Source organism: Marmota marmota, unplaced genomic scaffold, assembly GCF_001458135.2.
Source record: "Marmota marmota marmota unplaced genomic scaffold, marMar, whole genome shotgun sequence".
Classification (NCBI taxonomy): domain Eukaryota; kingdom Metazoa; phylum Chordata; class Mammalia; order Rodentia; family Sciuridae; genus Marmota; species Marmota marmota.
Window position 1 is genome coordinate 11,116,735 of NW_025999982.1, and position 26,425 is coordinate 11,143,159.

General features: G+C 45.6%; 3 protein-coding genes across 12 annotated transcripts in view; 2 read left to right on the plus strand and 1 right to left on the minus strand.

The window, feature by feature from the left end:
• The window catches only part of Polh (DNA polymerase eta), a 33,162-nt gene extending 26,605 nt beyond the window's left edge, over positions 1 to 6,557 (plus strand). For all 3 annotated transcript variants that reach the window (XM_048805356.1, XM_015487790.2, XM_015487792.2), the window contains 2 exons: positions 810 to 979; positions 3,508 to 6,557. In XM_048805356.1, coding sequence (XP_048661313.1) covers positions 810 to 979; positions 3,508 to 4,393 — 1,056 coding nt within the window. In that variant the 3' untranslated portion in view covers positions 4,394 to 6,557. The remainder of the gene's footprint in view (positions 1 to 809; positions 980 to 3,507) is intronic.
• Positions 6,558 to 8,199: 1,642 nt separating this feature from the next.
• Positions 8,200 to 17,725, minus strand: Gtpbp2 (GTP binding protein 2). 3 transcript variants are annotated; one of them, XM_048805384.1, is made up of 12 exons: positions 17,438 to 17,725; positions 13,915 to 13,941; positions 13,446 to 13,630; positions 12,996 to 13,104; positions 12,613 to 12,810; positions 12,143 to 12,317; positions 11,792 to 12,011; positions 11,271 to 11,406; positions 11,079 to 11,137; positions 10,304 to 10,475; positions 9,700 to 9,864; positions 8,200 to 9,460 (listed from the first exon to the last, which is right to left on the minus strand). In XM_048805384.1, exons 1-12 carry the CDS (start codon positions 17,498 to 17,500, stop codon positions 9,284 to 9,286), a joined length of 1,686 nt encoding a protein of 561 aa, XP_048661341.1. In that variant the 5' UTR covers positions 17,501 to 17,725; the 3' UTR covers positions 8,200 to 9,283. The 3 variants fall into 3 exon arrangements, with proteins under 3 accessions (XP_048661341.1, XP_015343279.1, XP_048661342.1); XM_015487793.2 differs by lacking the exon at positions 17,438 to 17,725 and adding an exon at positions 15,866 to 16,116; XM_048805385.1 differs by lacking the exons at positions 8,200 to 9,460; positions 17,438 to 17,725 and adding an exon at positions 15,866 to 16,090 and having other exon boundaries at positions 10,299 to 10,475.
• LOC107143951 (MAD2L1 binding protein) lies at positions 16,364 to 25,104 on the plus strand. 6 transcript variants are annotated; one of them, XM_048805388.1, is made up of 4 exons: positions 16,364 to 16,700; positions 19,819 to 19,906; positions 20,380 to 20,648; positions 24,172 to 25,104. In XM_048805388.1, exons 2-4 carry the CDS (start codon positions 19,861 to 19,863, stop codon positions 24,682 to 24,684), a joined length of 828 nt encoding a protein of 275 aa, XP_048661345.1. In that variant the 5' UTR covers positions 16,364 to 16,700; positions 19,819 to 19,860; the 3' UTR covers positions 24,685 to 25,104. The 6 variants fall into 6 exon arrangements, with proteins under 6 accessions (XP_048661345.1, XP_048661343.1, XP_015343283.1 ...); XM_048805386.1 differs by having other exon boundaries at positions 16,365 to 16,700; positions 19,746 to 19,906; XM_015487797.2 differs by having other exon boundaries at positions 16,365 to 16,700; positions 19,776 to 19,906.
• Positions 25,105 to 26,425: the final 1,321 nt, after the last annotated feature.

The window sequence follows — 26,425 nt, forward strand, 5'->3', positions numbered from 1 at the left end:
GAAAAGTAGTAAATGGCCTTGCCCTTTAGAGGTTTTACCATTCTGTGTCGAGGTACCAGTGGAAGTTTCAGCTGCTTTCAGCATAAAAGCAACAGGGCAGAAAAAAGACAAAGGACTTGATTGGAAACTAGAACCATTACTCATTCGTGACATCCTGACTTTCAGACAATTACTTTCCTAAACTCTTTTTCAGAAATAGAATGTAATACTGTAGTATTTTGTTATAATCTTGTTTATGCACCTGAAAAAAATTCAAGAGAGTTCCATTTTCATTTTTTCTGTCCTATTCCCATTACTTGTCAAAATATCCTAGATATTTTAATATCCCATCACCCAAATTATGTCTTGTCTGATTACTTCTTACATCCAGAAATAGCACAAACTTTTTTTGTGTGTGGAATCATATAATTGGATTTAAAAAAATTTTTTTAGTTGTAAATGGACACAATACCTTTATTTGTTTTTATGTGGTGCTGAGACAACCCAACCATGTGATTGGATTTTTATTCAGAAAACGTGATTCTAATGTATAAATTCTATACTATTAATACAATATATGAAAACAGGGATTGTCTTTGCATCTCTCATAGTACCAAACGTGCAAAATAGGAACTCTAATATACAAAATGGAATAAAAGAGCCTCATTTTTTGCTTAGTGACAGTTTATTCTTGACTTAATTGAAACTTTGTTTCTAAACCAGTCTTTTACCCTGGTTCTTTTAATTCCTCCCATGTAGTTCATTCAGTATACAGAATCCAGGCGCTCTTGATAACTTTATTTCTAGTCCCAAATCTTTTCTACCCACAGAATGACAGGGTGGCCACACAGTTGATTGTAAGCATTCGTGTACAAGGAGACAAACGTCTCAGCAGCCTGCGCCGTTGCTGTGCCCTTACCCACTATGATGCTCACAAGATGAGCCACGATGCTTTTGCTGTCATCAGAAACTGTAATACTTCCGGAATCCAAACTGAGTGGTGAGTTGTGTTTTTTTTTTTTTTTTTTTCCCTAAGTCTCTTCTGAGAAAGAGACTTATCCACTTATTCTGTTTTGGCTCTAAAATTAGTGGGCATCCAAACTCTTTCATCTGAGGTAGTCTCCTTATGACTCAGATTGGCAACACATATTAGAATATACTTGAGAACTTCTCTCTCAAGTGCTTGGTTGTCCCATCTTTTTTTGGGGGGCGGGGGGTACTGGGGATTGAACTCAGGGGCACTTGACCACTGAACCACCTTCTCAGCCCTATTTTGTATTTTATTTAGAGACAGGGTCTCACTGAGTTGCACAGCACCTTGCTTTGGCTGAGGCTGGCTTTGAACTCGTGATCCTTCTGCCTCAGCTTCTTGAGTCACTGGGATTACAGGCACGTGGAACTGCACCCGGCTGCTTAATTGTTCCATTTTTTTTTAATATTTATTTTTTAGTTTTAGGTGGACACAATATCTTTATTTTTATGTGGTGCTAAGGATCGAACCCAGTGCCTCACGCATGCCAGGAGCATGCTACCACTTGAGCCACATCCCCAGCCCTGACTGTTCCATCTTAAAAGCAGCTTTTGTATTTAAGAAAGTGACTTTGGTTTATTGATTATCAGTTTAGCTGCAAGCTCCACTGGTGTTATATCAAAGGTCATATTCATAATAAACTTCCTTTGGTCATTAAGTATAGCCAAATAGATGATAATTTTCAGGATTGGAATCCTTATTAAATATAGCCTATTAAATACAGTTAAATTTACTTACAGATGTACACTAAGATTATAAAAAAATAACGTTTATCATTAAGTTATCTAAATATATTGGCACTGCTATTGTATGTACAGATCTATAATTTGTTGGAGGGGTCTCTAAAATTGGGGTTTTTTAGAGGAAGAATTGAACAGTTACACAGAACCAAATGATAATTGTTGTACTACTTTCATATGAAACCTTATTTGAAAGTTGACAAACCATAACATACTCCTCACCAATAATGTGAAAATTATTGAACAGGGAGGCATCAACATTATCTGAGATGGTCCCAAAGTATGAAATCTGAAGATAGTGAGATTTCATCATAATAACTTTAAAATAACGTTTATTCTTTGCTTCATTGAGGAGCGAATCTGTACATACAACTGTGCCTCATGTTCTGAAATACAGCTCATGAAAATTTTATTAAGGTAATTAGATATAATAAAGAACTTTATAACAGGAATTTCCTGAAATGTTTGAGACTGGGATTGGTAACCAAAAGCAGTTGTAGAATTTCATTCTGGAAAGTCTGTCTGGGTTAAGAAATGCACTATTTAGGGGCTGGGGTTGTGGCTCAGTGGTAGAGTGCTTGCCTAGCATGTGTGAGGCCCTGGGTTCAATTCTTAGCACTGCATATAAATAACTAAAAAAATATATATATTAATTTAAAAATAGAAGAATGGGCATGCTTTTAATCCCAGTGACTTGGGAGGCTGAGGCAGGAGGATTACAAGTTGAGTTGTAATTGCCTCAGCAATTTAGTAAGAACCTGCCTCAAAATTTAATTTTTAGGGGCTGGGATGGTGGCTCAGCAGTAGAGCGCTCGCCTAGCATGTGCGAGGTCCTGGGTTCGATCCTCAGCACCACATTAAAAAAAAAAAAAAAAAAGATATTGTGTCCAACTACAACTAAAAAATAAATATTTTTAAAAAAAATCTAATTTTGGACTGGGGTTGTGCCTCAGTGGTAGTGCACTTACCTGGCATGCATGAGGCACTGGGTTCGATTCTCGGCACCACATACAAATAAATAAAATAAAGGTCCATCAACAACTTAAAAAAAAAAAAAGTTTTTAAAAAGGACCGAGGATGCTGGATATAGTGGCACGTAGCTAGGGAGCCTGAGGCAGGGGGATCACTAATTCAAAGCTGGCTTCAAAGATTTAACAAGGCCTTAAGCAACTTGGTGAGATCCTGTCTCAAAATAAAACATAAAGGGCTGAGGATATTGCTCAATGGTTAAGCACCCCTGGGTTCAATCCTTGGTATCCACCTCCCCCAAAAAAGACTGGGGATGTAGTTTAGTGGTAAAGTATTGTGGTTCAATCCCCAATACCCCAAAATGAATGAATGAATAAATAAAAACATGAGAATGTCTACAAAGCTTACTTTTCAAGTGTTTCTAGTCTGAATATTCTAAAGCATTTCATTTCTGTTATTCTGAATAAAATTACTTGCCCCAACCCCGAATTATAGCAACTTTTGCAGCTGTCTTATAAAAATAATAATACCTAACTGGTTCCTAAGGTGGTCCCAGACAAGCAATATCAGCATCAGCTAGGAAACTGGTTGAAATTAGCAGAAATTCTCTGTTCATCCCAGGTACTGTGTTAATACAATATATAATAAAGTTTGAGAAACACTCAACATTAAGGAATAATTTCCTCTTGTGGCAGAACTAGAATACCAGTCCCTTATGAATTGAATCTATATAAGCTCTGAAAATAGTGACCTGTCGTTAATCTCCTTATTCTTTTCCTTTGTATACAGGTCCCCTCCACTCACAATGCTTTTCCTGTGTGCTACCAAATTCTCTGCCTCTACATCTTCATCTTGCACAGACATCACCATGTTCTTGAGCGGCAACTCAAGCTCTCTGCCAAAGATGCCAGTTACCAGCTCAGAAGCTAAGACCCAGGGAAGTGGCCCAGCAATGACAGCCACTAAGAAAGCAACCACCTCTCTGGAGTCATTCTTCCAAAAAGCTACAGAAAAGCAGAAAGTCAAAGAAGCTTCATTTTCATCTTTTAGTGCTACTACTCAGGCCCCCATGAGCAATTCACCATCCAAGCCCTCATTTTTTCAAACGCGTCATACTACAGGAACCGAGTCCTTCTTCAAGCAGAAAAGTTTGCTTCTAGAGCAGAAACAGCATATTAATTCTTCAGTTTCTTCCCCTCCACAAAACTCACAGTCCAACTTTAAAGGGTTAACAAACCATTTCCCAGCAGAATATTCAGATGTTGTCCCTGTTTGTAAAGGAGCATTGAAGCTAGACTCCTCCAAAGAAGTTTCTACAGAGATTGATTTAGCCCAGAACAGCTCAAATATCCTTACATTTTTAGCTTCCAAGTCTGTGGAGATGGCCCCAAAGGTAGCTACCACCCCTAGTCTTCTAGCTGCTGAGGACCAAGTGCCCTGTGAGAAGTGTGGCTCCCTGATATTAGTATGGGAGATGCCAGAACATATGGACTATCATTTTGCAGTGGAGTTGCAGAAATCATTTTTGCAGCCCCATTCCTCAAACCCCCAAGTTGTTTCTGCTATGACTCAAGGCAAAAGAAATTCCAAGAGCCCTTTGTCCTCCAGTAATAAACGCCCCAGGCCTGAGGGCATGCAGACATTGGAATCATTTTTTAAGCCATTAACACATTAGTGCTGCCCTCAGGCTTGCTGAAGGAATTTAATATTTTATCCATTGCCTGAAAGGTGCAAGTAAGGAAATCCATAACAATGAAATTTTTAATTTAAAAAATAATTATGTTAGGTACTGGGTTAAGGTCCTATATCTTCTCATGGGATTTTAATCCCATTGCTGATAGAACTGTAAACATCCTAACTTGGGAGGCTGAGGTACCAATTTGAGGTGAGCCTCAGCAATTTAGCAAGACCCTCTCTCTTTAAAAAAATAAAAAGTGGGGGGGGGGGAGGCGGGGGATGTTGTAGATCAAAGGTAAATAGCCCCTGGTTAAGTTCTCAGTCTCCCCTATCCCCACCAAATTGTAAAAAATTCATCCTTTTTGTTTTTAAGGTGTCACACAGCAAAAAGTGTGTGGGCTTGGAACCTATGAGATCTGATACCAAACTTCCCTCTGCCTCAATTTCTGAGTATGGCTTTAAGCAAGTTATTTCAGTTCCTCAACTGAAAAACTGAGATAATTACCTTAGAGATTATTGAAGATTTATTTAAAAGATGTTTTAAAGTACCTAATTTAAAAGTGGCACAGAAGGCAGTGTTCCAACCTGTAATGGCAGCCACTGGGGAGGCTAAGGCAGGATGATCATAAGCTCAAGACCAGCCTCAGCAATTTAGCAAGACACTGTTGCAAAAAATAAAAGGGGTAGGGGATATAATCCCCTGAGTTCTATTCCTGGTACCACAAAAACACAAACACACACACTGGCGTAAAAATGGTTAAAAAAACAAAACTGGCCTTAATCCCAGTGATTCAGGAGGCTAGAGCAGAGCAGGAGGATCACAAATTCAAAGTCAGCCTTAGCAACTTAGTGAGACCCTTTCTCAAAAAATGCTATAATCCCAGGGGCTCAAGGCTGAGACAGGACTGGAAGTTCAAAGTGAGTCTAAGCAACTTAGCCAGTACCAGAAGTTAAAAAAAAAAGGGGGGGGGGATTGGGGCTGAGGATGTGACTTAGTGGTTAAGTGTCCCTGGGCTCAATCCCTAAACCAATCCAAAATCTTCCTACCTCTGCAACAGTTCAGACAATGCCTGAGGGCTTGAAACCCTGAAAGTGGTAACTAGTTTAGGGAGGGCTCTTCATATAAAAGCTGCTAGATTACTACCTAATTTCATACAAGTAAAGCTATTAGCCTATTTTAGCTACTGGCCCTTATACATCTACATTTTATTCTAACGTAGAATGAGATTGCTCCTGTGCTAGTTCAGAAAGCCTGTTTGGATAAGTCACAATCAAGACAAGATCATCTCTAGAACCTTGCTATTCCCCAAGAATAGCATCACCAAGAAACAATCAAGACCTATATGTTAAGACCTCCCAATGTGTGTCATTTTAGAAATGCTGATCTAGAAAATACTAGAGAATATGTCCTTAACACTGAGTGCAAATTTAAGAGGTAAATGCTTGCTTGGGATTTTAGGGTCACTAGTATGTTGATCTCTTCTTATTGAAGTATAAGTGTTTAGGGCTATTATTATAGCTTTTGAACTTGTCCATGCTTATAGTATTGGGGATGGGGTGCCATGGGTCCATCCAGGGCCTTCAACATAACAGACAAGCACTCTTTCTCTGAGCCACATCCCAGTTCTTTGAGTTTCTCTGATAACAGAAACCTTGAATTATACATGGAACCAACTGAAAATGATGTGGTAGGTTACGTGGGCATGGGGACTGAACCTAGGGGGTGCACCTACCACTGAGCTACATCCACAGCCCCTTTTTTTTAGACAAGGTCTAAGTTGGCCCAGGGTTGGTCTCAGCCTGCCTCAGCCTCTCAACCTGCCTTAGCCTCTGGAGTCACTGGTGCCATAGCTTACCAAATACTAAATATTTGTGTATACAAATCAACTTATACTTTTTATTTTTTTTTTAATTAGGAGACTTGTATTTAATTTGTTTGAAAACCACAGGATCTAGCAAGAAACTTTTTTCCTTTTCTAAGGGAGCTCACAGTAATTCACTGGGTACATTGCTTTTTCTCTACTAGATTTGTAGTTTCTTAAAGGCAGGAATTCTTCACAGTGCCTTGCACATAACAAGTGCTTAATATTCCTTGGTTGAATATATGTTGTGAGAAACTTTAGATCTGACTACCAGAACTGACAATAAAAAGTTACAAACTCCTTCAGGATCTGCCTTATACACTTTATCCCCCTAAATGTTCCATTAACATAGCAGAGTGGCTCACTAGTTCCTGGAGATGGATACTAAGTACTGAGACATGATTTTCCAACATTTACCTTCTTAATCTAGAAAAGATAAGTAAAAACAAGGTGAAGCCTCTTTTTTGCTGTTCAATAGATCAAACTGAATAAACTTTTGTACAGAAATGTAATGTGGTAGAAACTTAGGTTTCATTGAACTTCTACAGGCCCAAGCTAGTGTGTAGGGTAGGGTAGGGTGGCTAGTAGATGACCAATAGTAATACTTGCAGCACAACTTGTGTTTTCTTGGAAATCCTAGCCCTAACCCAGTTTGTGTTGTGAAGGGGAGAGCAGACAGGCATGCAAAGGTCAGTGCTAGGGGGAGAGCTATATTAAGTTTTGCTGCATATATCCTTTCCTTCCTCACTATCAGCAACTGTGCAAAAAGAAGTAAACACTCTTAGCTCCTGGTATAGAAGGAAGTTCTTTAACCACAGCCTCTTAGTAACAAGTTAAAAGTATTTTGAGCAGCAGCTGACCCTGAGAGGTAGCTATTTAATACTCTAGAAGTGGAATGCCACATAGGACCTTGGGCCACATGTATCATTATATTTCTTTGCCAGGGTTAGTGCCCAAATGTAGTCCCTGTTTTCTGCAGTTTATTTTAGCCTTAGGCCCTGTTTCTTTACCCACAACATGAAAATATAGAAATAGGAAGAGGGAGTGAGGTTTGGCCAGGTGGCTCCCACAGCTCCAAGAATCTAGGTTCTACAAACCTGAAAAGTGTGCCTAATTACTTAACTTGCCAGGCACGGTGGTGCATGCCTATAATCCCAGCAACTCGAGAACTGAGGCAGGAGGATCATAATTTAGGTCAGCCTCAGCAATTCAGACCCTGTTTCAAAATAAGAAGGGCTAGGGGGCTGGGGATATAGCTCAGCTGGCAGAGTGCTTGCTTCGCATGCACAAGGCCCTGGGTTCAATTCCCAGCACCACACACACACACACAAAGAAGGGTTAGGGATGTTGCTCAGTGGTCAAGCACCTCTGGGTTCAATCCCCAATACCACCAAAAAAAAAAAAAATTTTTTTTTTTAACCAGCTAGCATTCTAATTTCCAAATCTGATTAAATCTGTTCTTACCACTGAGCTGCTAACAAGTATTGAAGTCTTCAAATATAGTATAGCTGCCTATTTGAGCTGAAAAGCTGTTTAGCTTTGCTTACTCAAAGAACTATGAAAAGCAGGAGAGAACATGGACCCAATGTGTGGGAGAAGGCTGGACACTGTGGCACATGCCTGTAATCTCAGTGGTTTGAGAGGCTGAGGCAAGAGAATTGAGTTTAAAGCCAGCCTCAGTAACTTATTGAGGCCCTGTCTCTTAAATATAAAATAGGGCTGGGGATTGTGGCTCAGTGGTTAAGCGGCCCCGAGTTCAATCCCTGGTACAAAAAAAAAGACACCAATATGTGAGAGAGAGGAAAAGAATGGCAAATGAGATATAGGATGAATCTTTTCCCCATTCAGGGCTCAGCAATGATAGGGTTTCACTTGTCTCTAATCCTAGAGAGGAAGCTAACTCTGTAAGCTGAACCTGTGTCTTAAGCATAAGTACAGTATACTCAATAAAACATTTTTTATTCTGTACAATATATATGTGTACTTAAATATATATATATATATACATATATATATATGCAGAGAAACTTCAATCAACAAATCCCTGAGTCCATGGGAACCCAGGACACTAATAAAGGGAAAGGAGGGAGTCCATGCCTAAAGAGTAGGAAATATGGCAACATTTTTCCCTTTCCTCCTGGTTCCCTGTGATAGAGGGAAGGGTATGGTCACTACAAATTACTGAAATGAGAAAGTTTATATGGGAGCAAGAAGTGGGGGTGAGGATGGTAGGATGTGGAACTGTGGGTCAGGTCCTCCAGCCACCAGTCTGGGGGGGGGGAAAAACACTATTTGATGAAAGTCAGATGATTGCAGAGAAAAGGACAAGACTGACATGCAGCTGGCCTTTGGTATGCCAAGTCTTAGCTTGGCAGCCCCACGCCTGGACCAGCACAATAAATAGCACCTGTGGGGCTTATGAGAGAAGCTGGGGAAATGGCCCTTGTGGGAAGAAAGGAAAGGAAATAAAGCTCAGGAACAGGCCTTGGGTCTCGGCACAGAGTGGGAGCACTGCCATTTGCTGTTCCTGTGCCATTTCTTCAGACCCTGGGCCACCAGATGGCCAAGAGCAATGTTTTTTGTCCACAGTCAGGTAGAGATGGGCAACTTACGTGGCCTTGAGAACGAGGTATAGAAAAAGGAGTGCTTTCGAGGACCACCCCAGTTGTGACAATTCCTGAAGTGCAGGGATCATACTGGTGACTCACAACCAGTCCTGGGAGTGGGGCCAAGGTGGCTGTAGTCAGCTCCCTCCAGTAGACAGGCCATGGAGTTGCCAGGGTTGAGCCAACCAGGTGGGCACACAGCTGCTGAACACTGCCCTGATTTCTGTCTTCTCCCTCAGGACTGCCCCTCCCTGGCCAACCAGGCTTGACACCTCTCCAAAGGTGGCAGGAAGCAAATGGCAGAGAGCACCCTCTCTCCCTAGCCTATTAACACACAAAGCTGCCAACAGGGGGCAGCACGGCCAGAAGTCACCTTATATATTGTAGGGGCAGCAATAGAGCTGTCACTGCCTGGAGGATTCAGAAACCCATGTTGGCCTGGGCTTCTCCTGCTGTAATGGCTTGCACATCAGTGACATGGCCGATGCCCTTGGTGACACCCTCCCGGAACAGCAGTTTGGCGCCCACCTTCAGGTACTCTGGGTGTTTCAGGAAGCGGAAACGTACAACTGCCTTCTCCCCTGTCCGCAGCTTGTCCTGCAGCAGATAAGCAGTCACTGCCCTGGCCAGTGCCTCCCATCCCATTCTCTACTAGCATTGGCTCTCCACCCTCAGGACCTCTGGGTGGGCTGCTTCCCACCCTAAGTAAGGCTTTTTTGTTCCCTACATGGGATCAGGGAGCTCTGCCAAGTCTGAGATTGGGCCTCCCTCCCTTCTGGAGGGAGAATTCTTGACTTTTCCCTGGAGAAAGGGAGGCATGACTGGGTCCCTCTCACCTTGGCATGGATCTTTTCCACCACTGCTGTCTGACGTACGTTGCCCACATGTACTGTCACTTGGAATCCTCGTCGGAAGGTGGTGGCATGGAACAGTAGGACTATCTCTGCCTCGAACACTGAGCAGATGGTGGGATTCATCTCGGGGCTCACCATCACCATGCCCTGGGGAGGCACAGTCCCCAGGCCCAGGAAGGGCAGATCTAGCATTAGACTCACCCTTTCCAGCCCTCCCAACCTCTTTACAGCTCCTGAATTTCCTTTTCTTTTACATGACCCCAAACACATAGACCTCACAAGATAATATTTCAAATTCTCCTTTTGGTAGGTACTCTTATTTACCTCTAACCCTTCAAAGCTTTGTATGTTTAGTGTCCTGGACATTCACTTTGCACAGTGATTCAACTTAGTGATCTGCTCTTCATAAGGATTCTAAGCCATTTTCATACAGTCTGTATAATAAACAGACCTTAAGCTTCTTGGGTTAAGAGACCATGTTTCCTTTGCGTTTCTCTGAAGCACTCTAGAAGGGAGCTCCTTACTCATTAGCCAGACCAAGGCACTTCTCTGCGCACTCCCTCTCCATCCCACTCACACACCTCACCTTGCGAAGCAGTGCACGGTCAAAGTCCCCAAGGGCCAATGTAGCAGCCTGCCCAGCTCGCAGCACACGACAGGCAGAGCGGTTGCGCTGGATGCTGCACACTCTCAGCTCCAGGAAGCAGCCATCATCTGTGGGGCCAACCACCAGCTGGTCCCCCTCACGGCAAATCCCACTGCAGCCCAGAGGGAAGGTGGCACAGTGTCAGCGTAGGTCTCTTACTTCTCTGCTAGAGACACCCAGAGCAATTTTTCCCTTCTGGGGTTGAGTCCCTCAAGTAAGGGGAAGGAAATCCTAATTTCAGATTTGGAGATAGGTGCGATTACTTCCTTGCCTGGTCCTTAGTTCAGACAATGAAGGCTAATGCCAGAAAAGGTCAGCAGTGACATCTGGCAGAGAGGTACCTACTGGGTTGGTAACACTGAACACCTGATCCCTGAAAGAGGAAATTATTCTCTTTGGTTTCACCCTCTGCTTTGCAAAGAGTCATTTTCTCATTTCATACTTTTGAGATGAGATCAGTTGAATACAGTCTAGATTTCTTCCTGGGGCCCATGACACATCTCACTCAGGGGTCTGGAGATTCCCAGCATGCAGCAATAAGCCAATAGACTAGCTCCTGCCAGCACTTCTGATAGTGGAAGCCTAATTTGCAAACAAGCGTATCTTGTAGATGGGCTCTGTTCAACTCGAGGATCTCCTCCTTTGGGCCAGGATGTCTCCGAGTACAGGGGCATGTGAGGGCTGAGTGGGGTGGGTAGCAAACAAGGCAATTCACCTGGAAAGTGTCCCTCCAACAACAGTCCCCACCTCTGGCACTGTGTAGATTTCATCCACCTGGAGCCAAAGAAAACTATCAATGTCCTCCTAAGTAGGGCTAGCAGGTCCAGCTTCTCTGAATAGGCTCTGGGACTGGTCAGAACTGGCCCCTTCCCCCTAACCCCTTCTACCTGTTTATTTGACCAACTACCTGAAATTCCGTCAACTGCTGCATAAGCTCCTCCTGTTCTTTGCTGTTGGTCAGGGGAGGCAGGATATTCAGGAAGACTTTAAGGAGATCCAGACTCTCTCCAGACACGCTGGACAGTGTGAAGATAGGGGTGACACTATGGAGAAAGGGATGGAATGGGAAGATGAGGGAAGTCCAGAAGGCAGAGGCCAGGGGCCCACACATTGAAAGGTGAGCTTTTGTCTGGACAGCTGGGGGGCCCTCTCTTCTGGCTGTGAGCAAGCCAAGGAATATGACATGTGAAGCCCAGCCCCCGGCTCAAGGGAGACAGTAAATGTCTATACGATTCTAGGCATCAGTGAGACTCCATGTTGGCATAGTGGAAGGGCCAATCCCTTTAAAAAGACTTCCTCCCACAGTCCCAAATTGAAAGTCATAGAACTGAGCAAGAATCCATCTGGCTCTGGAGATAAGACACCATGTTCCTGGGCCCTAAAGCATTCTTTCCCATGAATCAGGGCTTTAAGATGAGGCAGGCTTACTTGGGTGACTGGGCAAACTGCTGAGCAGCAGTGACAGCATCATCCTCAGAGGTAACCAGCATGGGGACCTTGTGGCAGCCGGGCTGCTTGAGGACCCGCTCTAGCTGGCGTACTGTCCTCTCCACTGTAGTTTTGGCACATAGGTCCACCTTGCTGACCACGATGAAGAAGGGCACTTTCAGGGCCAGGGCCAGTCCCAGATGTTCCCTTGTGGTGCCAGCTGTCTCAAAGAAGGCAGGCAGGAGGATAGAAGAATGAGAGTATAGGAAGAAGGAGAGGGAAGAGAAGAATCAGTGCTGGCTCCCAAAGTGGGAAAGTCAGCACCCCCTTTCCCTGCCCAAGACCTCTTACCAATGCCAGTATTGGCACTGACGAGGAGCAGGGCACAGTCAGGGCAGTAGGAGGTGAGGCCAAAGATGGTGGTGTGCAGATACTTGTGGTGGCCTGCCAGGTCGATGAAGGTGATCATCTTGGAGCTGCTCTCACAGATCTCTTCTGCGGTCCGTGAGTCGCTGTAATTCACCACCTAGTCCAGGGCCCAGGGCTCTCAGTGCCCCCTGTGAGCCTCCCCAGCCCTTTAAGAGTTGCCAGGACCTAAACCAGGATTAAGGTGGCCCTGCCTCTTAATCCTGAGCCCCATTTTCTAATTAGTTCAGTTGATTCCCCATTTGTTTTCTAAGAGAAAAACTTGTTCAGTGCCCTCAGGGCCTTCATCTATACTATTACAAAAAGTCTCCACACTCAGCCCCCAACCTCTGTCCTTCACCTCTACCATCCCATCTCAGAGTCTGGCCCCACTGGGTCCCGTTGATCCCATGCACCTCTCCCTTGCTGTTAAAGCCCAGGATCTCGAAGCTGATACTGGAGGTTCGGCCAGACTGAATCTCATGCAGGTGTCGGAAAAGGTTGAGCCGGGCCCGGCCCCGCCCGTTGTCCAGCTCTCCCTGGGTCAGGACTCCAAGCAGGGTTGACTTCCCTGAGTCCACATTCCCCAGGACAGCCACACGGAGGTCTAGGAACTGTGGACAAATTGTATTAGGTAAGGGCTCCAATCCCTTTCTCACTGAAGCCTAAGTCAAGGGTGGTGATGCTCCTATGGAGCAACAGAATGTCTGGATGCCAGGATCCCAGGCCAGGAAAAGCCTGCCACCACAGGGCTCTCCCAGGGAGTATGGGCATGGGGGCAGGAAGGACACAGGCTCACCTGTTGGTTGTCAGGAACTTTTCGTACCAGCACCTCAGTGATCTTCCGGGGCATGTCACTATCATAATCCACTTCTCGCTCCCGGAGAACAGTGATATCTGCTCCAACCCTGTCACAGCAATGCCACAGCTGCCATACTTCACAGATATTCCCTGCATACTAGCCTGGCTCTAGACCAACAACCTTCCTACACCCCCCGCCACACACACACACAGACCTCCTAATACCTTATTGTACTTTCTACCACCCTCCAATCTATCCTGTATGTATTCATGGCTCTTCTAAAACAACCAAGTAAACATCTTAAATCAAGGAGCAAAAAAGCCCTTTGTCAAGAGACCACTGTAGAAGGAAAGCCCATCTTGGCCCCTGAGGTCCTGGGTATCTGCCTATGTGTGGGTCCTCCCCACAGTTAGGTAAAGGAGAACTGAGGAAGAGGGGGAAGCATACTTCTCTGCCATCCGGTGCAGGGTCTTGAGGGAGGCCCGCATCTCCTCCTCAGCCAGCCCCACCAGCAGCCCATTGTCCTCAACCCCAATCTGGTAGACAGCCTCACCACGACCCTCCTGGAGACGCCACTTCATTTGTGTCACCAGATGCTCAAAGCGGTACTGGGATGGATTCACCAGCTTCAGCTAAGGGGCAGATGGGATATCATGAGAAGGTAAAAATCAGAGGTGTTCCTCACAAACCCCATGGTACCCACCTGTCCTGCCCCAAGGACTAGGACCTTCCCTTCCCACCTAAACCTCTTTCCCTTGGTACTTAACAGTGAGTCCCCCTCCAACAGAAATGAGGTAGAGACTTTACCCGAACCACATTGCTAAATTGCTAAAGAACATGAAGTTGGAAGGATCTCAGATTTCAATGACAAGGGCAACCTACCCCACCCTCTGCTCCTCCCCAGCCTAAGACTCACTTTATATTCGATGTTTCCATCTTCAGCCTGAAAAGAAGCAGGGAGCAGTTACCATACGCTGTCCAGACTGAATTCCCACTTTTCCCTCCATTCTCTCTAGGCCCAGGCAGAGAGAGCAGGAAGCCCCAGCAGCATCTGCTTAGGCAAGGACCTGAGAAAGTCAGTGGCAGACAACTCCTCAACCCAACCCCAAGTGACCCCTCTGAAGGAAAGTCCTATTAAGGACACAGCAAATCATCCATTTAAGCAAAGAACAAAATTCTGGAGTCCTTTCCTCTTTCACTCACTGGCATGATGCTCTTCTTGGATGAAAGATCAACCCATACTTCTCCCCAGGACATAAAACTGTTCTCTAGGTTTTCTCTGTGTACAGGGTGCTGCTGCTTCTTTTTTCCTCAAGGCTGAGGATTGAACCCAGGGGTGCTCTTACCACTGAGCCACATCCTCAGTATTTTTTCCTTTATTTTTGAGACAGGGCCTTGCTAAGATGCCAAGGTTGGCCTTAAACTTGAAATTTTCCTGCCTCGGCCTCCTGAAGCTGGGATTACAGGTATGCACCACCATGCCTGGCTTGTTAAAGCCTTTCTTTGCCACTGATCTGGGAGACACCATTTCCTTCCTGCCCTCCCTCTCAGCTGATGTTACCAAGTGTAAGAAGCTGCAAGAGGTTCTGGACCAGGGCCAAAGGGTGAGCTCATCACTGGTCACTACAAGTGGAATAAGAAAGCCCCAGGTATGAGAGGTGCAGAATTCCAAAAATGGGGTTAAGACAAACAAAAGAACTTAGAAAATGTAATAAAGGGGACAGGCTCCATAAACTTGACTCCCTATGGCTCTTGCCTCCTGTCCGCTAATCCTCATGCCTCAGTTGAGGTGAAATCCCGAATATCCCCTCTTCCAGGTGGTAGCACAGCACAGAAGCATTCTTTTGCCTGAGGCTTCTCTTCTCCAATGCAAAAGGTTATGGATTTTGCCTGTTCTGTCATTCTCAATTTCTACACTCCTCCTCTTTCCTTTCTGTATCATTCCATCCCTTCAAGGCCCTAACAGGTGGTCTTCACCTATAATCTCCATCCCATGGAGTATAAGGGAGATTTTCCCCATCAACAAAGATCTTCCAGAAATCTTTTTATCATTTTGCTAGAGATGGAGAATTAGGAAGGCTGGCATCAGAAATGTGGCATAAAGATAACAATCTAGACCAGTGGTTCTCAAAGTGTGCTTCCAGGACCAGAAGCATTGGCATCACAAGGGAACTGGTAAGAAGTACAAATTCTCAGGTCCATCCCTCACCTATTGAGTCAGAAATTCTAGGAGTGGAGCCAGCAATCCTGGTGACTCTGGTGCACTAAAGTGTGATAACCACTGATTTAGGCTTTTTTCCCTGGGCCTTCCTATCTTGAGAGGTAGGAACAAAGTAGTCACTTTCTGACATAAGAACAGATGGTGCCTGTGTGTGGAGGCTCTTCCCTGTCCCCACCCTGTCATAGGACAGGCAAAGGGCAGAGGACGAAGTCTAACTGTTGTCTGGTTTTATGTGTATGTATACTTAGGGATACAGAGGGAACCTATTGCTCTTTTCCAGGCTACTCTCTTCCTCCCTGCGCAACAAGTTTAGAAAAAGTAGTGGTTATTCTGCCTGCCTCCTCGTTCCAGTTGCAGCACAGGCAAGCGGGTGGGAACGTTCTACCCTCCTCTTCCCAGGGGGATGGGATCCCCTTTCCCCATTTCTCCTTCTGGGGTAATCGAGGTAAGCACTCTCCCGGAGGGGACGTGAAGTCTCTAACCTCCTTCCTGGGGTCCCGGGACCGGAAGGAGCGGTTCTTTTTCCCTACCCCTCCTCTCTGGGGTCTTGACACCGGAAGGGGGGCCAATTCTCTGTCCCGCCTCCCTAGAGTCCCGAGACTGGAGGAGTAGTTTCCTCTCGCCCAATCACTTCTTAGGGGCTCACCTCGGGGGGCAGGTACGGGGGGTTGTTGGCTTTGCTCCCTCTGTTTCTTCCGTTCTTCTTCTTACCCTTCGGGCCCCCGCAGCCGCTGCTGCCGCCGGCCCCCCTAGCCTTGAGGGTTCCGCCCATAGCCGGGCCCCCTCCGGGCCGGCAGCAGCCACCGAACAACTCAGATACCCGCGAGTCCATCCGCCGCTGCCGCCCAGCCCCCGCCCGACCCCTCCCCCCTGCCACCACCGCCGCCGCCGCCGCCGCCGCCGCCGCCGCCGCCGCCGCCGCCGCCGCCGCCCCTACTGCCACCGCCGCGTCGGCCAGCCAGAGGAGAGCGGGGTGGGGCGCTGTGCAGGCCACGCCCCCACCTCCCCTGGCCTCCAGGTCGCGTCAGAAACAGCCGCGGGGCACCACGGGATATCGAGTCCATGGGCCTTGGACCTCTCTTAAAATAGCGCGCCGCCGCCCTACAGCTTCCAGGAGGCATCGCGGCGCAAGGAGCCATAGGTGGCTTCGGGGCGTGGACAAGGAGCGCGCCTTTGCGCGCAAAGGCCGAAGGGAGTTGTAGTCCGCTTCCCAGTGCCCGCGCTCAGAGCGGTCTTTTTCTAGGGCTTGGGGCGCGGGCAGTTGAAAGCCCTGAGGCCTGAGGATCGGGGCGGTCACCGGCAGCGAAGGGCTTACATCAGAATCGAGCTTTGTGGACCCCCCTGGTTATGACCTCTTACTGCGGATGCCAGACAACAGGTTTTGGACCTAGAGAGCGGCAGAATTCCGGAAGACTGGTCCCTCCAGCCTGCCAGGTCCACCTCTGCTTGTTTTCTTTCCCGATGGCCGGCGTGCTGTCGGGGTGAGTCAGGGCGAACGCCAGGGCGGAGGCGAATGGTGTTTAGCCTAATTACGGAAGTTTTGTGGCGATGATTATGCCACCTTTACACAGTAGTCACTGCTTTATTACTGGGCTGGCACCGTCCGGGGGCTGGTTTTAGCAGCCTCAGGCCCCGCGGTGGCCCCGACACGAGACCTGAACCTATAAACCAGCCAGCTGCCCGCCGCAAGTATCCCCCGTCCCCTTTGTTTTGAGGCCGAACCAATCCCGGAGAACTGAGCTTGGTTTTAAAACTGCCAGGGCTGTAGGAGGGGCTCGGCCTCTACTTGGGGCGGGACTGGAGCTCAGGTTACTTCAACCATCGCGAGGGCAGGGGAAGTGCCCGGGAATAGAAACTTGGCCCAGGGCCCCAGGGCATTGTTGACTTTTGACTTTCGACTTTCTTGCCAAGGCCTCTCCCCTTCTCTTCAGGGCTCTTGCAGTCAGCATAGAATAAATACATAGAGTAAACACATCCAGCGACAAAACAGTGTACAAGACATCAGAAATACAGGGTGGAGAAGCAGTTAGAATTGCTGGGCTGGGAGTCAGGACGCCAGGGTTCAATTCCCAGCCCTATGGCTGTTTCATGACTCACTTCTCACATTTCCCTCTCTTTACAAACAAGGAGATGTTCGTACACAGCCAAGAAATAAAACAGCTTGTGCCTTCAGACCTCAGTTTTCCTTGGAAAACTAAAAGCAGCAACAGTGACTTACCTCTGGTGATCCCTGTAGGGGTTCAGACTTGGTAGAGTCCATGGCTTCTTCCTGGGTCCACATAGAGAGAGAGGCAGGTCTACTGATGACACAGTTGCTGTCCACATGGCATAACTCCCCAAAGCAGTGAGAGCAGAAGGACTAAAGTCAGCAATTATGGACCTAGCATGTTCAGCCAATTATATGGGTCTTCAATGGCTGAAGGCTTATGTGACTTTTTGAAATCGTGTGTGGTTGAGGGAAAGGCTATGTTGTAGAGGTGAACACTAACAAGGGCATAGGGGCACTAGGAAAACTGCTGTTAGAGACTGAGAGTAGAAAACTCAGAGCTCAAAAAGGATTGGGATGGGAAGCAAGAGATAAACCCACACCCCAACATTATCACTACAACCAGTTCTGGTTCTTTTTGATACCCAGAGCCTGCTGCACTTGACTGATAACACCCATCTTTTCATGTACATGGATCTTTCAGCAGCCAAACCCAACACACACAATTTTACTTCATCCATTCCAATCCCCTTGTCTCCTGTATGGAGAATTTCTTTTAAAAGATAGCAGAAGATAACCCATTCTGAGAGCCCATTCTTAAACAACCTTACCTACCACAAATAGAAGTGAAGGCTGGCAGAGAAGTAGCCTGAATAGGAATATCTGTTCAGGAGATCAGGATCCTGGGCAATGGAAAGTGGTGTGTGTGATTAGTTTCCTGGAAGGATTGCTTATGAGGTGGTTGGCTATGGGATATATATATCCCATATATGGATACACAGGTCACATGCAAGCATTTTTCCTGGTCTGTAATTAGTCACTAATTTTTGTGTATAGTACCTTTGTATATGTTTTGAATTCAGACAGCAATCTTTCTCTTTATGCTTCCTTGGTTTTGTGTCATCCCTAAGCCAACTCACTCCTAGATTATACATTATTCCCCAATATTTCTTCTAGGAGCAACACCCCTTCACCCCAAGGATCAAATCCAGGGATTTAGTGCATGCTAAGAACATGGTATGCCACTGAGCTATGCCCCCAGTCCGTTTCTAGTAGTTTTTTGAGGTTTTTATATTTTTTAAAATTTGAGAAAGGATATTGCTGAGTTGCCCAGACTGGCCTGGAATTTGTGATCCTCCTGCCTCAGTCTCCCAAGTAGCAGCAATTACAGGCTTGTGGCACCATGTCGAGCTTGCTTTGAGGTTTATTTTTATGTTTAGATATTTAATTCATTTGGAATTTATTTTTTTGTAGTGTATGATAGACCAAAATCAATTTTTATTTATTTTTATACTTTTTTTTTAAGAGAAAGAGGAGAGAGAGAGAGAACTTTTTCTTTTTTAATATTTATTTTTCAATTTCGGCGGACACAACATCTTTGTTTGTATGTGGTGCTGAGGATCGAACCCGGGCCGCACGCATGCCAGGCGAGCGCGCTACCGCTTGAGCCACATCCCCAGCCCTCAATTTTTAAATAGATACAGTTGTCTCACATTATTTGCTTTGAAAAGTCACCATTAGACTACATATACAAATTTAATTAATTTATTTATTTATTTGGGTACTGTAGATTGAACCCATGGGCGGTTAACCACTGAGGCACATCCCTAGTCCCCCCCCCCCTTTTTTAAATTTTGGGCACAAAGTTGCTTAGGGACTTGCCAAGTTGCTGAGACAGGACTTGAACTTCTGATCCTCCTGTCTCAGCCTCCTGAGTCACTGGGACTTTGAGTGTGCAGCACCTTACCCAATTCAGATTCTGTTTCTGAACTCTTGTTTATTCTTGGGCCAAAACTACTGTTTTTGTTTGGTTGGTTTGTGGTGTTTTATCTGTATGCAAAGGATCCCCTAAGATCAGGGCCCACGCGCCTGACTTGTTTGTGACTGAGCCTCATAGCACAAAACCTGAGCCTGAGCCTCCTAGCACATCATCTCATAAACATTAATATTTTCAGGATCCTACCCCATTCTCATTTTATATGCTTTTCCTGTGTCATCTTATCCACTTCCATACTGAGGACTGTCAAATACCTATCTCTATTCCAAATGGAGTTCCTAAATATCTCTAGCCCGCGCGCCTGACTTGTTTGTGACTGAGCCTGGCAGCACAAAGCCTGAGCCCGGCCACAAAGCAGATGTACAGTGAATAGTGAACACAGGAGGGAATGGATGCGTGAGTGCGGTATCCTTTGGAAGGCAGAGCCCAGTTGCCGAGAGGGCCTGGTTTCCTGCGGGGGAAGGGCAAGGCATATCTGTAGCAGGGTTTGCAGGAGCTGAGGGCAGAACTCAACTCTGAACTCCGCCCGGCCTTTAACTGAAGGCGGCGGCGCTTCGCTTGCTTCCGGCCCAGCCGAACCGGATGTGGAGTCCGAACTTCCCATCATGCTCCGCAGGGCGCCCATTCTAACCGCAGGGAGAAGAGGGAGTAGGTGGTGATGGCGGCGGCGGAGCCGAAAGTGCTGTCCCCTGCTGCAGTCCCTGGTAAGGGCTGGGGTCCAGAGCTTGGGGAGCCTTGAGGATGTGTTTCTTGCCTTCTGCCTCCTGTCAGTCCCTTCCTTGCCCTTTCTCCGGCCCGTCTACCCTGTGCGGGTGCTCCGTCCCAATCAGGCTTAACTCCCTACGCTGCGTCGAGTTGATTCGCCTTCTGTCTTACTTTCAGGGTTCTGAACCTCGCTTAACTACACTTTGGACTCATTTTCCCAGGTCGGGGTCCGCTGCTTTGTTAGCGGAGCGTTAGTCATTGCCTCCGAAACCCCCTCTACTCTGCTGCCATCTTTTAAGTCACGTTTGACAGGGATCAGGAATCTTCCCACGTAGGGAGGTTGCCAAGATTATATCGGTGCCTCCGGGTCCCCCCTTCACAATGGCTGATATGGTGACCATCAGGAATGAGAAGACTACTTTGACCTCTTAAATTTTTAATTTTTTTCTCACTTTTTATCCTTTTCCCTCAGTAGATTTGGAGTGGTATGAGAAGTCGGAAGAAACCAACGCCACTCAGATAGATCTACTTGAGACCACCTCTGCCCAGGAACCTTCCAACCCTTCGGAGCCCTTTTGCTCCAGAGACTGCTTGGTACCAGTGGTGTTTCCTGGGCCTGTAAGCCAGGAAGGGTGCTGTCGGTTTACTTGTGAACTTTTAAAGCATATCATGTACCAACGCCAGCAACTCCCTCTGCCCTATGAACAGCTTAAACACTTCTACCGAAAACCTTCTCCCCAGGTATGCACAGGCTTTGAGTCAAAATTATTGGGAAAACTGGTAGAAAAAATGAAACCTTCAGGGCAGAACTTGGTGCTCCCAGCCCCTCTCCCAAATCCCAGTAATTCTGGAGGCTGAGTTCCAGCCTCTGCAACTTAGACTCTGTCTCAAATAAAATTTTAAAAAGGGCTGAGGATATAACTCAGTGGTAGAGTGCTCCTGGTACTGCCAAAAAAAAAAAAAGAAGAAGAAGAAGAAAAGAAAATCAAACAATTTTATTTCCAAGGCTCCTATTACCCTAAGCAGTTCTAAGGGCTTTAGTCACTTTCTTTCTACTCCAGTCTTTGGTTGTCTGACCCTTCTTACTTTTTATCTTGTTCTATTTGGAAACTATTATTATGGGGGCTGGGGATGTGGCTCAAGTGGTAGCGCACTCTTTTGGCATGGGTGGGGCAGGGTTCGATCCTCAGGACCACATACAAAGATGTTGTGTCTGCCGAAAACTAAAATGTAAATAAAATATTTTAAAAAAAAAGAAAGAAAGAAACTCTTACTATGTGTTGTTGCATTTGAACTTCATGAACTAGCTTTTTTTTTTTTTTTTTTGGTACTGGGGATTGAACTCAGTGGCTTTACCACTGAGCCCCCCCCCCCTTTTTTTATTTGAGACATGGCCTCATTAAGTTGCTGAGGTTGGCCTTGAACTTGGGATCTTCCTGCCTCAGCCTCCAGAGTCACTAGACTCTCAGGCACATGCCACCATATCTGGCATAAACTGGCTTTTAAATGTGTATATGTGGTACTGGGGATCAAACCCAAGGTCTTGTGCATTCTCTGCATGTGGTCTACCACTGAGCCCTCCAGCCCTCAAACTGGCTCTTTAAATTCTAACTTCTTTTCAAATTTTCATTTTTTTTTTTTTTTTAAATCTACTTACTAGGGGACTTCTTTTTTTGGTACTGGGATTGAACTCAGGAGCACTCGGCCACTGAGCCATATCCCCAGCCATATTTTGTATTTTATTTAGAGATAGGATCTCACTGAGTTGCTTAGGACCTTGCTTTTACTGAGGCTGGCTTTGAATTCATGATCTTCCTGCTTCAGCCTCCTGAGCCTCTGGGATTATAGGCATGTGCCATGTCGCCTGGCCTTACTTCTCTTTTTTTAAAAAAAATAAGTATAATTGATTTTATTTATCTGTTTATATGTGGTGCTGTTAATCGAACCCAGTACCTCACACATGCTAGGGAAGTGCTGTACTACTGAGCCACGACTCCAGCCTCACGAGGGGACTTCTTGATTAACACTTCTAGTATTCTTTCCTCTTTTTTTTTTGGTACTGGGGATTGAACTCCCCATCACTGAGCTATATCCCCAGACCTTTTTATTTATTTATTTTTTTAATATGAATATTTTAAATTGTTGATGGGCCTTCATTTTATTTATTTATATGTGGTGCTAAGGATCAAATCCGGTGCCTTACATATGCTAGGCAAGTGCTCTACCACTGAGCCACAACCCCAGCACCTTAGTTTTTTATTTTGAAACAGGTTCTTAATAAGATGCTAAGACTGGCCTCAAATTTGTGATACTCTGCCTTAGCCACCCTCCCCATTATGGGTGTGTGCAACTCCCCCCAGCTGGTGATAATATTCTTAAGAGCACCTTCTTCATTTTTTCCATCTTCTTTTAAAATAACATATTGTTGTTTCATGACTGTTTGAATTTCTGTTACCTGAAGATTTTTAGTGTGTGCTTGACATTTTTCTCTGTTCATTGCAGTGTTTCTGTTTCTTTCAGAATTCTTTGCCCATTTGTTTTTGTTTTTTTTTTTGGTATCTTTCATGTTGAAAGTTTTTATTCTGAGTCTGGTGAATATTTCAGAACGAGTTATAGCAAGCTCTGTGCATGTGCCTGGGCCTTTTGTACTAATGACTTTCCTTGAAAGAGATTGAGTAGGAACCTGGTGGTCTCTTTGGGGAACTTCCTGAACATAGTATTGGATGGAGGAGGAAATTGCAGGCCGTATAAGCCTCCTCACATAGTTTTATTCGGTCTCCCTATGCTCACTCTTGCCTTCTCCTAAGAATATTACCAGTTCTTGAATCTTTCTGGGGTTTTGCAGTGTGAATTTGCTTTTTGTGGGCAACTGCTTTGTCAGTACTTGGCATTTTGCTCTCTTGAAATCTGTCCCTCCTTTAAATTTTTTTTTGTTATACCTTTATTTATTTATTTTTTTATGTGGTGCTGAGGATTGAACCCAGTGTCTCACGCATGCTAACAAGCGCTCTAGCACTGAGCTACAACCCACTGAGTTTGTCTTTTAGAAGCCATTTAGAAGACCTCTTTGCCTGGACACTAGTACCATGAGTGCTGGTCCTCCTCAGGGGCAGTGCCCTAAGCCCCAAGGAGTTCTTTTTAAAAAAAAAATATTTTGTTATAGTTGTAGTTGGACACAGTACCTTTATTTCATTTTTATGTGCTGCTGAGGATCTAACCCAGCGCTTCACACGTGCTAGGGGAGTACTCTACTGCAAAGCTACAACCTCAGCCCCCACTTGAACTCTCAACTCTTCTATTTACCTTCTTCTTTTTTTTTTTTTTTTAGTTATTGGTGGACTTTTATTTCATTCATTTATTTATTTATATGTGGTGCTGAGAATTGAATCCAGTGCCTCTTACCTGCTAGGCAAGTGCTCTATTACTGAGCCACAACCCAAGCTCCATCTTTCTTTTTCTCTTACCCTTTTTTATTTTTAGCAGTGCTAGGAATCAAACTCAGGGCCTTGCACATGCTAGGCAAGTACTCTACAACTCACCCTTTTCTACCTACCTTCTGTCTACCTTTCAAAACTTTGTTGTTGCCTTGGCCAATGTTGCCTATTCTCTCGGGGGGCGGCGGGGGTTGTCTTTTGCTCTCTTTCCTTTGAAAAGAGAATAAAGTATTTCCTTAAAAATTTTCTTAGAAATTTGTCCTGGGGCTGGGGTTTTGGCTCAGTGGTATAGTGCTCACCTAGCACGTACCAGGCCCTGGGTTCAATCCTCAGCACCACATAAAAATAAGTAAATAAAATAAAGGTATAAAAATTAAAAAAAAAAAAAAAAGAAAAGAAATTTGTCCTAATTTCTTTCAGTATTTTAGGTGGAGGTGTATATTAATAATCTTGTATTTAGAAGACCTACTCCAGAATTTATTAGTCCAAATAATATTCATTCCTAAAAACTCCCCGTAAAACAGAAATTTGCTACTTCCAACTATGCCATGGAGTGTCCTTGACTGTTTTAGTTCCTTATTTTCAATTCCCTTCAGCTTCAGGATATTGTCTTTGTTGTTCTGAGTGCATATAAATTATGGCTTTGTACAAAGATTATATTTTCTTTTTCAACCTAATGCCCTCTGATAAAACCCACTGTATAGTTATGGCAGTTAATTGAGCTAGAAATCCAGTCCTGAAGGCTGTCTACAAAACCCAGCCGTGTTCTTCAGAGGGCATTAGCTTCCCTTTATCAAGTCCTCTTCTCTCACCATTCTTTCTCCTCACAGGCAGAGAATGCAGTGAGGAAGAAACCTCGAGTCACCACTGAGGCAAGCAACAGGAAATGCCAACAAGCACTGGCGGAACTGGAGAGTGTCCTCAGCCATTTAGAAGAACTCTTTGCCCGGACACTAGTACCACGGGTGCTGATCCTCCTCGGGGGCAGTGCCCTAAGCCCCAAGGAGTTCTATGAACTTGACCTGTCCAGGCTGGTCCCCTTCAGCATGGACCAGAACCTGAGCACAGCTGCTTGTTTGCGCCGTCTCTTCCGGGCCATTTTCATGGCTGATGCCTTTAGTGAGCTACAGGCTCCTCCACTCATGGGCACCATTGTTATGGCACAGGGGCACCGTGACTGCGGAGAAGATTGGTTTCGACCCAAGCTCAATTACCGAGTGCCTAGCCGCGGCCACAAACTCACTGTGACCCTGTCCTGTGGCAGACCTTCTATTCCAGCCCTGGATTCAGAGGATTACATTTGGTTCCAGGCACCAGTGACACTTAAGGGCTTCCACGATTGAACCGAGGGTGTTTCTCAACTCTAAAAACATAATGGCTAAATTATCTTTCTCCCTGTGGCACCTTGTCACGCATCTCTTGCTTGGAGCTGGAATTGCTTCCTGGTGAGAGAAGAAGGCTCTGTTCTCCTGGCTGTTTGCCTCCCCTCAGACTTCCTGGTGGGCTGATGGTGTGTGGCTGTGACCGAAATAATCATTATTGAGCAACAATTCCGAATCAAAGGTTGATTTTCCCAGAGGGTGCTGGGTCAGGTGTTCCTATTTAGGATTGGAAAGCAAAGATGGGTTCATAAACAGATTCTCCTATGGGGGTACCCCTTTTTTGCTTTTGATCTTTTCTTTCAGAGTTTCTACTAGAGTCATAAAGTGTGTGTGACTTATGAATTTAAATATAAAATAAATAATCATTAAATTTTCCTGAAACTTTTGACTTAAGACTTTTCAGCCTCCAAGCCTAGAGTTGTTTTTGTTTTTTTTTTTCCCCTGGGCCTCGCCTGCTTCAGGGCTTCCAGGATTTTTTTAACTAATGTTTTTTTTTTTTTCTTTTCATCCGCCTCAGGTCACTCTGGAAAGTTAAAGTTAAGTGACTTGACTAAGTTTCTATAAGTAGTTTGATAGCAGAGTTGGGACTGGAATCCTCATCAAGCAGCCTGTAGCCCAACATTCTGTACTTGCCACATATTGATCTTTTGTGACCCTTAAGTTCTGCCCAAAGCAGGAGTCTCCTTTGGTGTGGGCAAAATACTGGTAAGGAACTTAGCTTACCACTCCATTCAATGAAAGTCCAGGGATGTAGGGGAATAGTTTAGGCCTGTGATTGATCCTTAGTAAACTCTGAGCAGGTTTGCAGAAAGCATGTTGAAGGGGAGGAGCTCTCATAAGACTTTTCACCCTCAGAGAGCAGGACACTTGTAGTTTGAGGGTCACAGATGCTGCGTCTTCATCATTGATTAAACACATGCCAGCTTGGCGATTTGAGGCCTGCAGTAAGGCCATCCAGCCCCTTCCAGCTGTTCTGAGGTCTGAATGGTCCTGGTAAACCTGGCCTATTATGCCCTTCAGATCTGAGAAGCAAATTTCAGGGGAATGACACTGAGAAATAGATCAAGAAAAGAAAACTGAAGGTCTTTACAGAGCCTGATTGAACTATAGGCTCAAGCCCCCAGGATGATTCACTCCTGTGTCCAGATGTTCCTTCTGGATTTCTGCCCAGCACACCTCCACTGTAGCTGTTTGATGGCTGCTGGCAGTTGCTGTTGAGAGCCACAGCCGAAGGGGCCCCAGCAAACTTTCAGACTGCCAGCTGATGATTGGCTCACAGCACCCCAGCAACATCTAGCTGATTGGCTCCTCTGCAGTGATGCTCATTGGGCTGTTTCCCCGCCCTTTCAGACTGCCAGCTGATGATTGGCTCACAGCGGCCCCAGCAACATCTAGCTGATTGGCTCCTCTGCAGTGATGCTCATTGGGCTGTTTCCCTGCCCGTTCAGACCACGGAGCTGCTCATTGGGGGACTTTTTTGGCTCCGCCCACGCGACCCAGCCAGTCGGCCTCAAGAGCAGGAGGATTGTGGGAGGTGGAAAGGCTTGTGGTTGAGAGAGAGGCTTGTGGGAAGCCGGTGGTGGCAGTTGGGCTCTGAGGGTTTTTCCTGAGGAGCGGTTTTGTTTGGTGTGAGTGGTTCTAAAAATAAAGTTCGTTTCTTTTGACAAGTGGCTCCTGAATTGTGCCCAGCCAGACTGCGGCA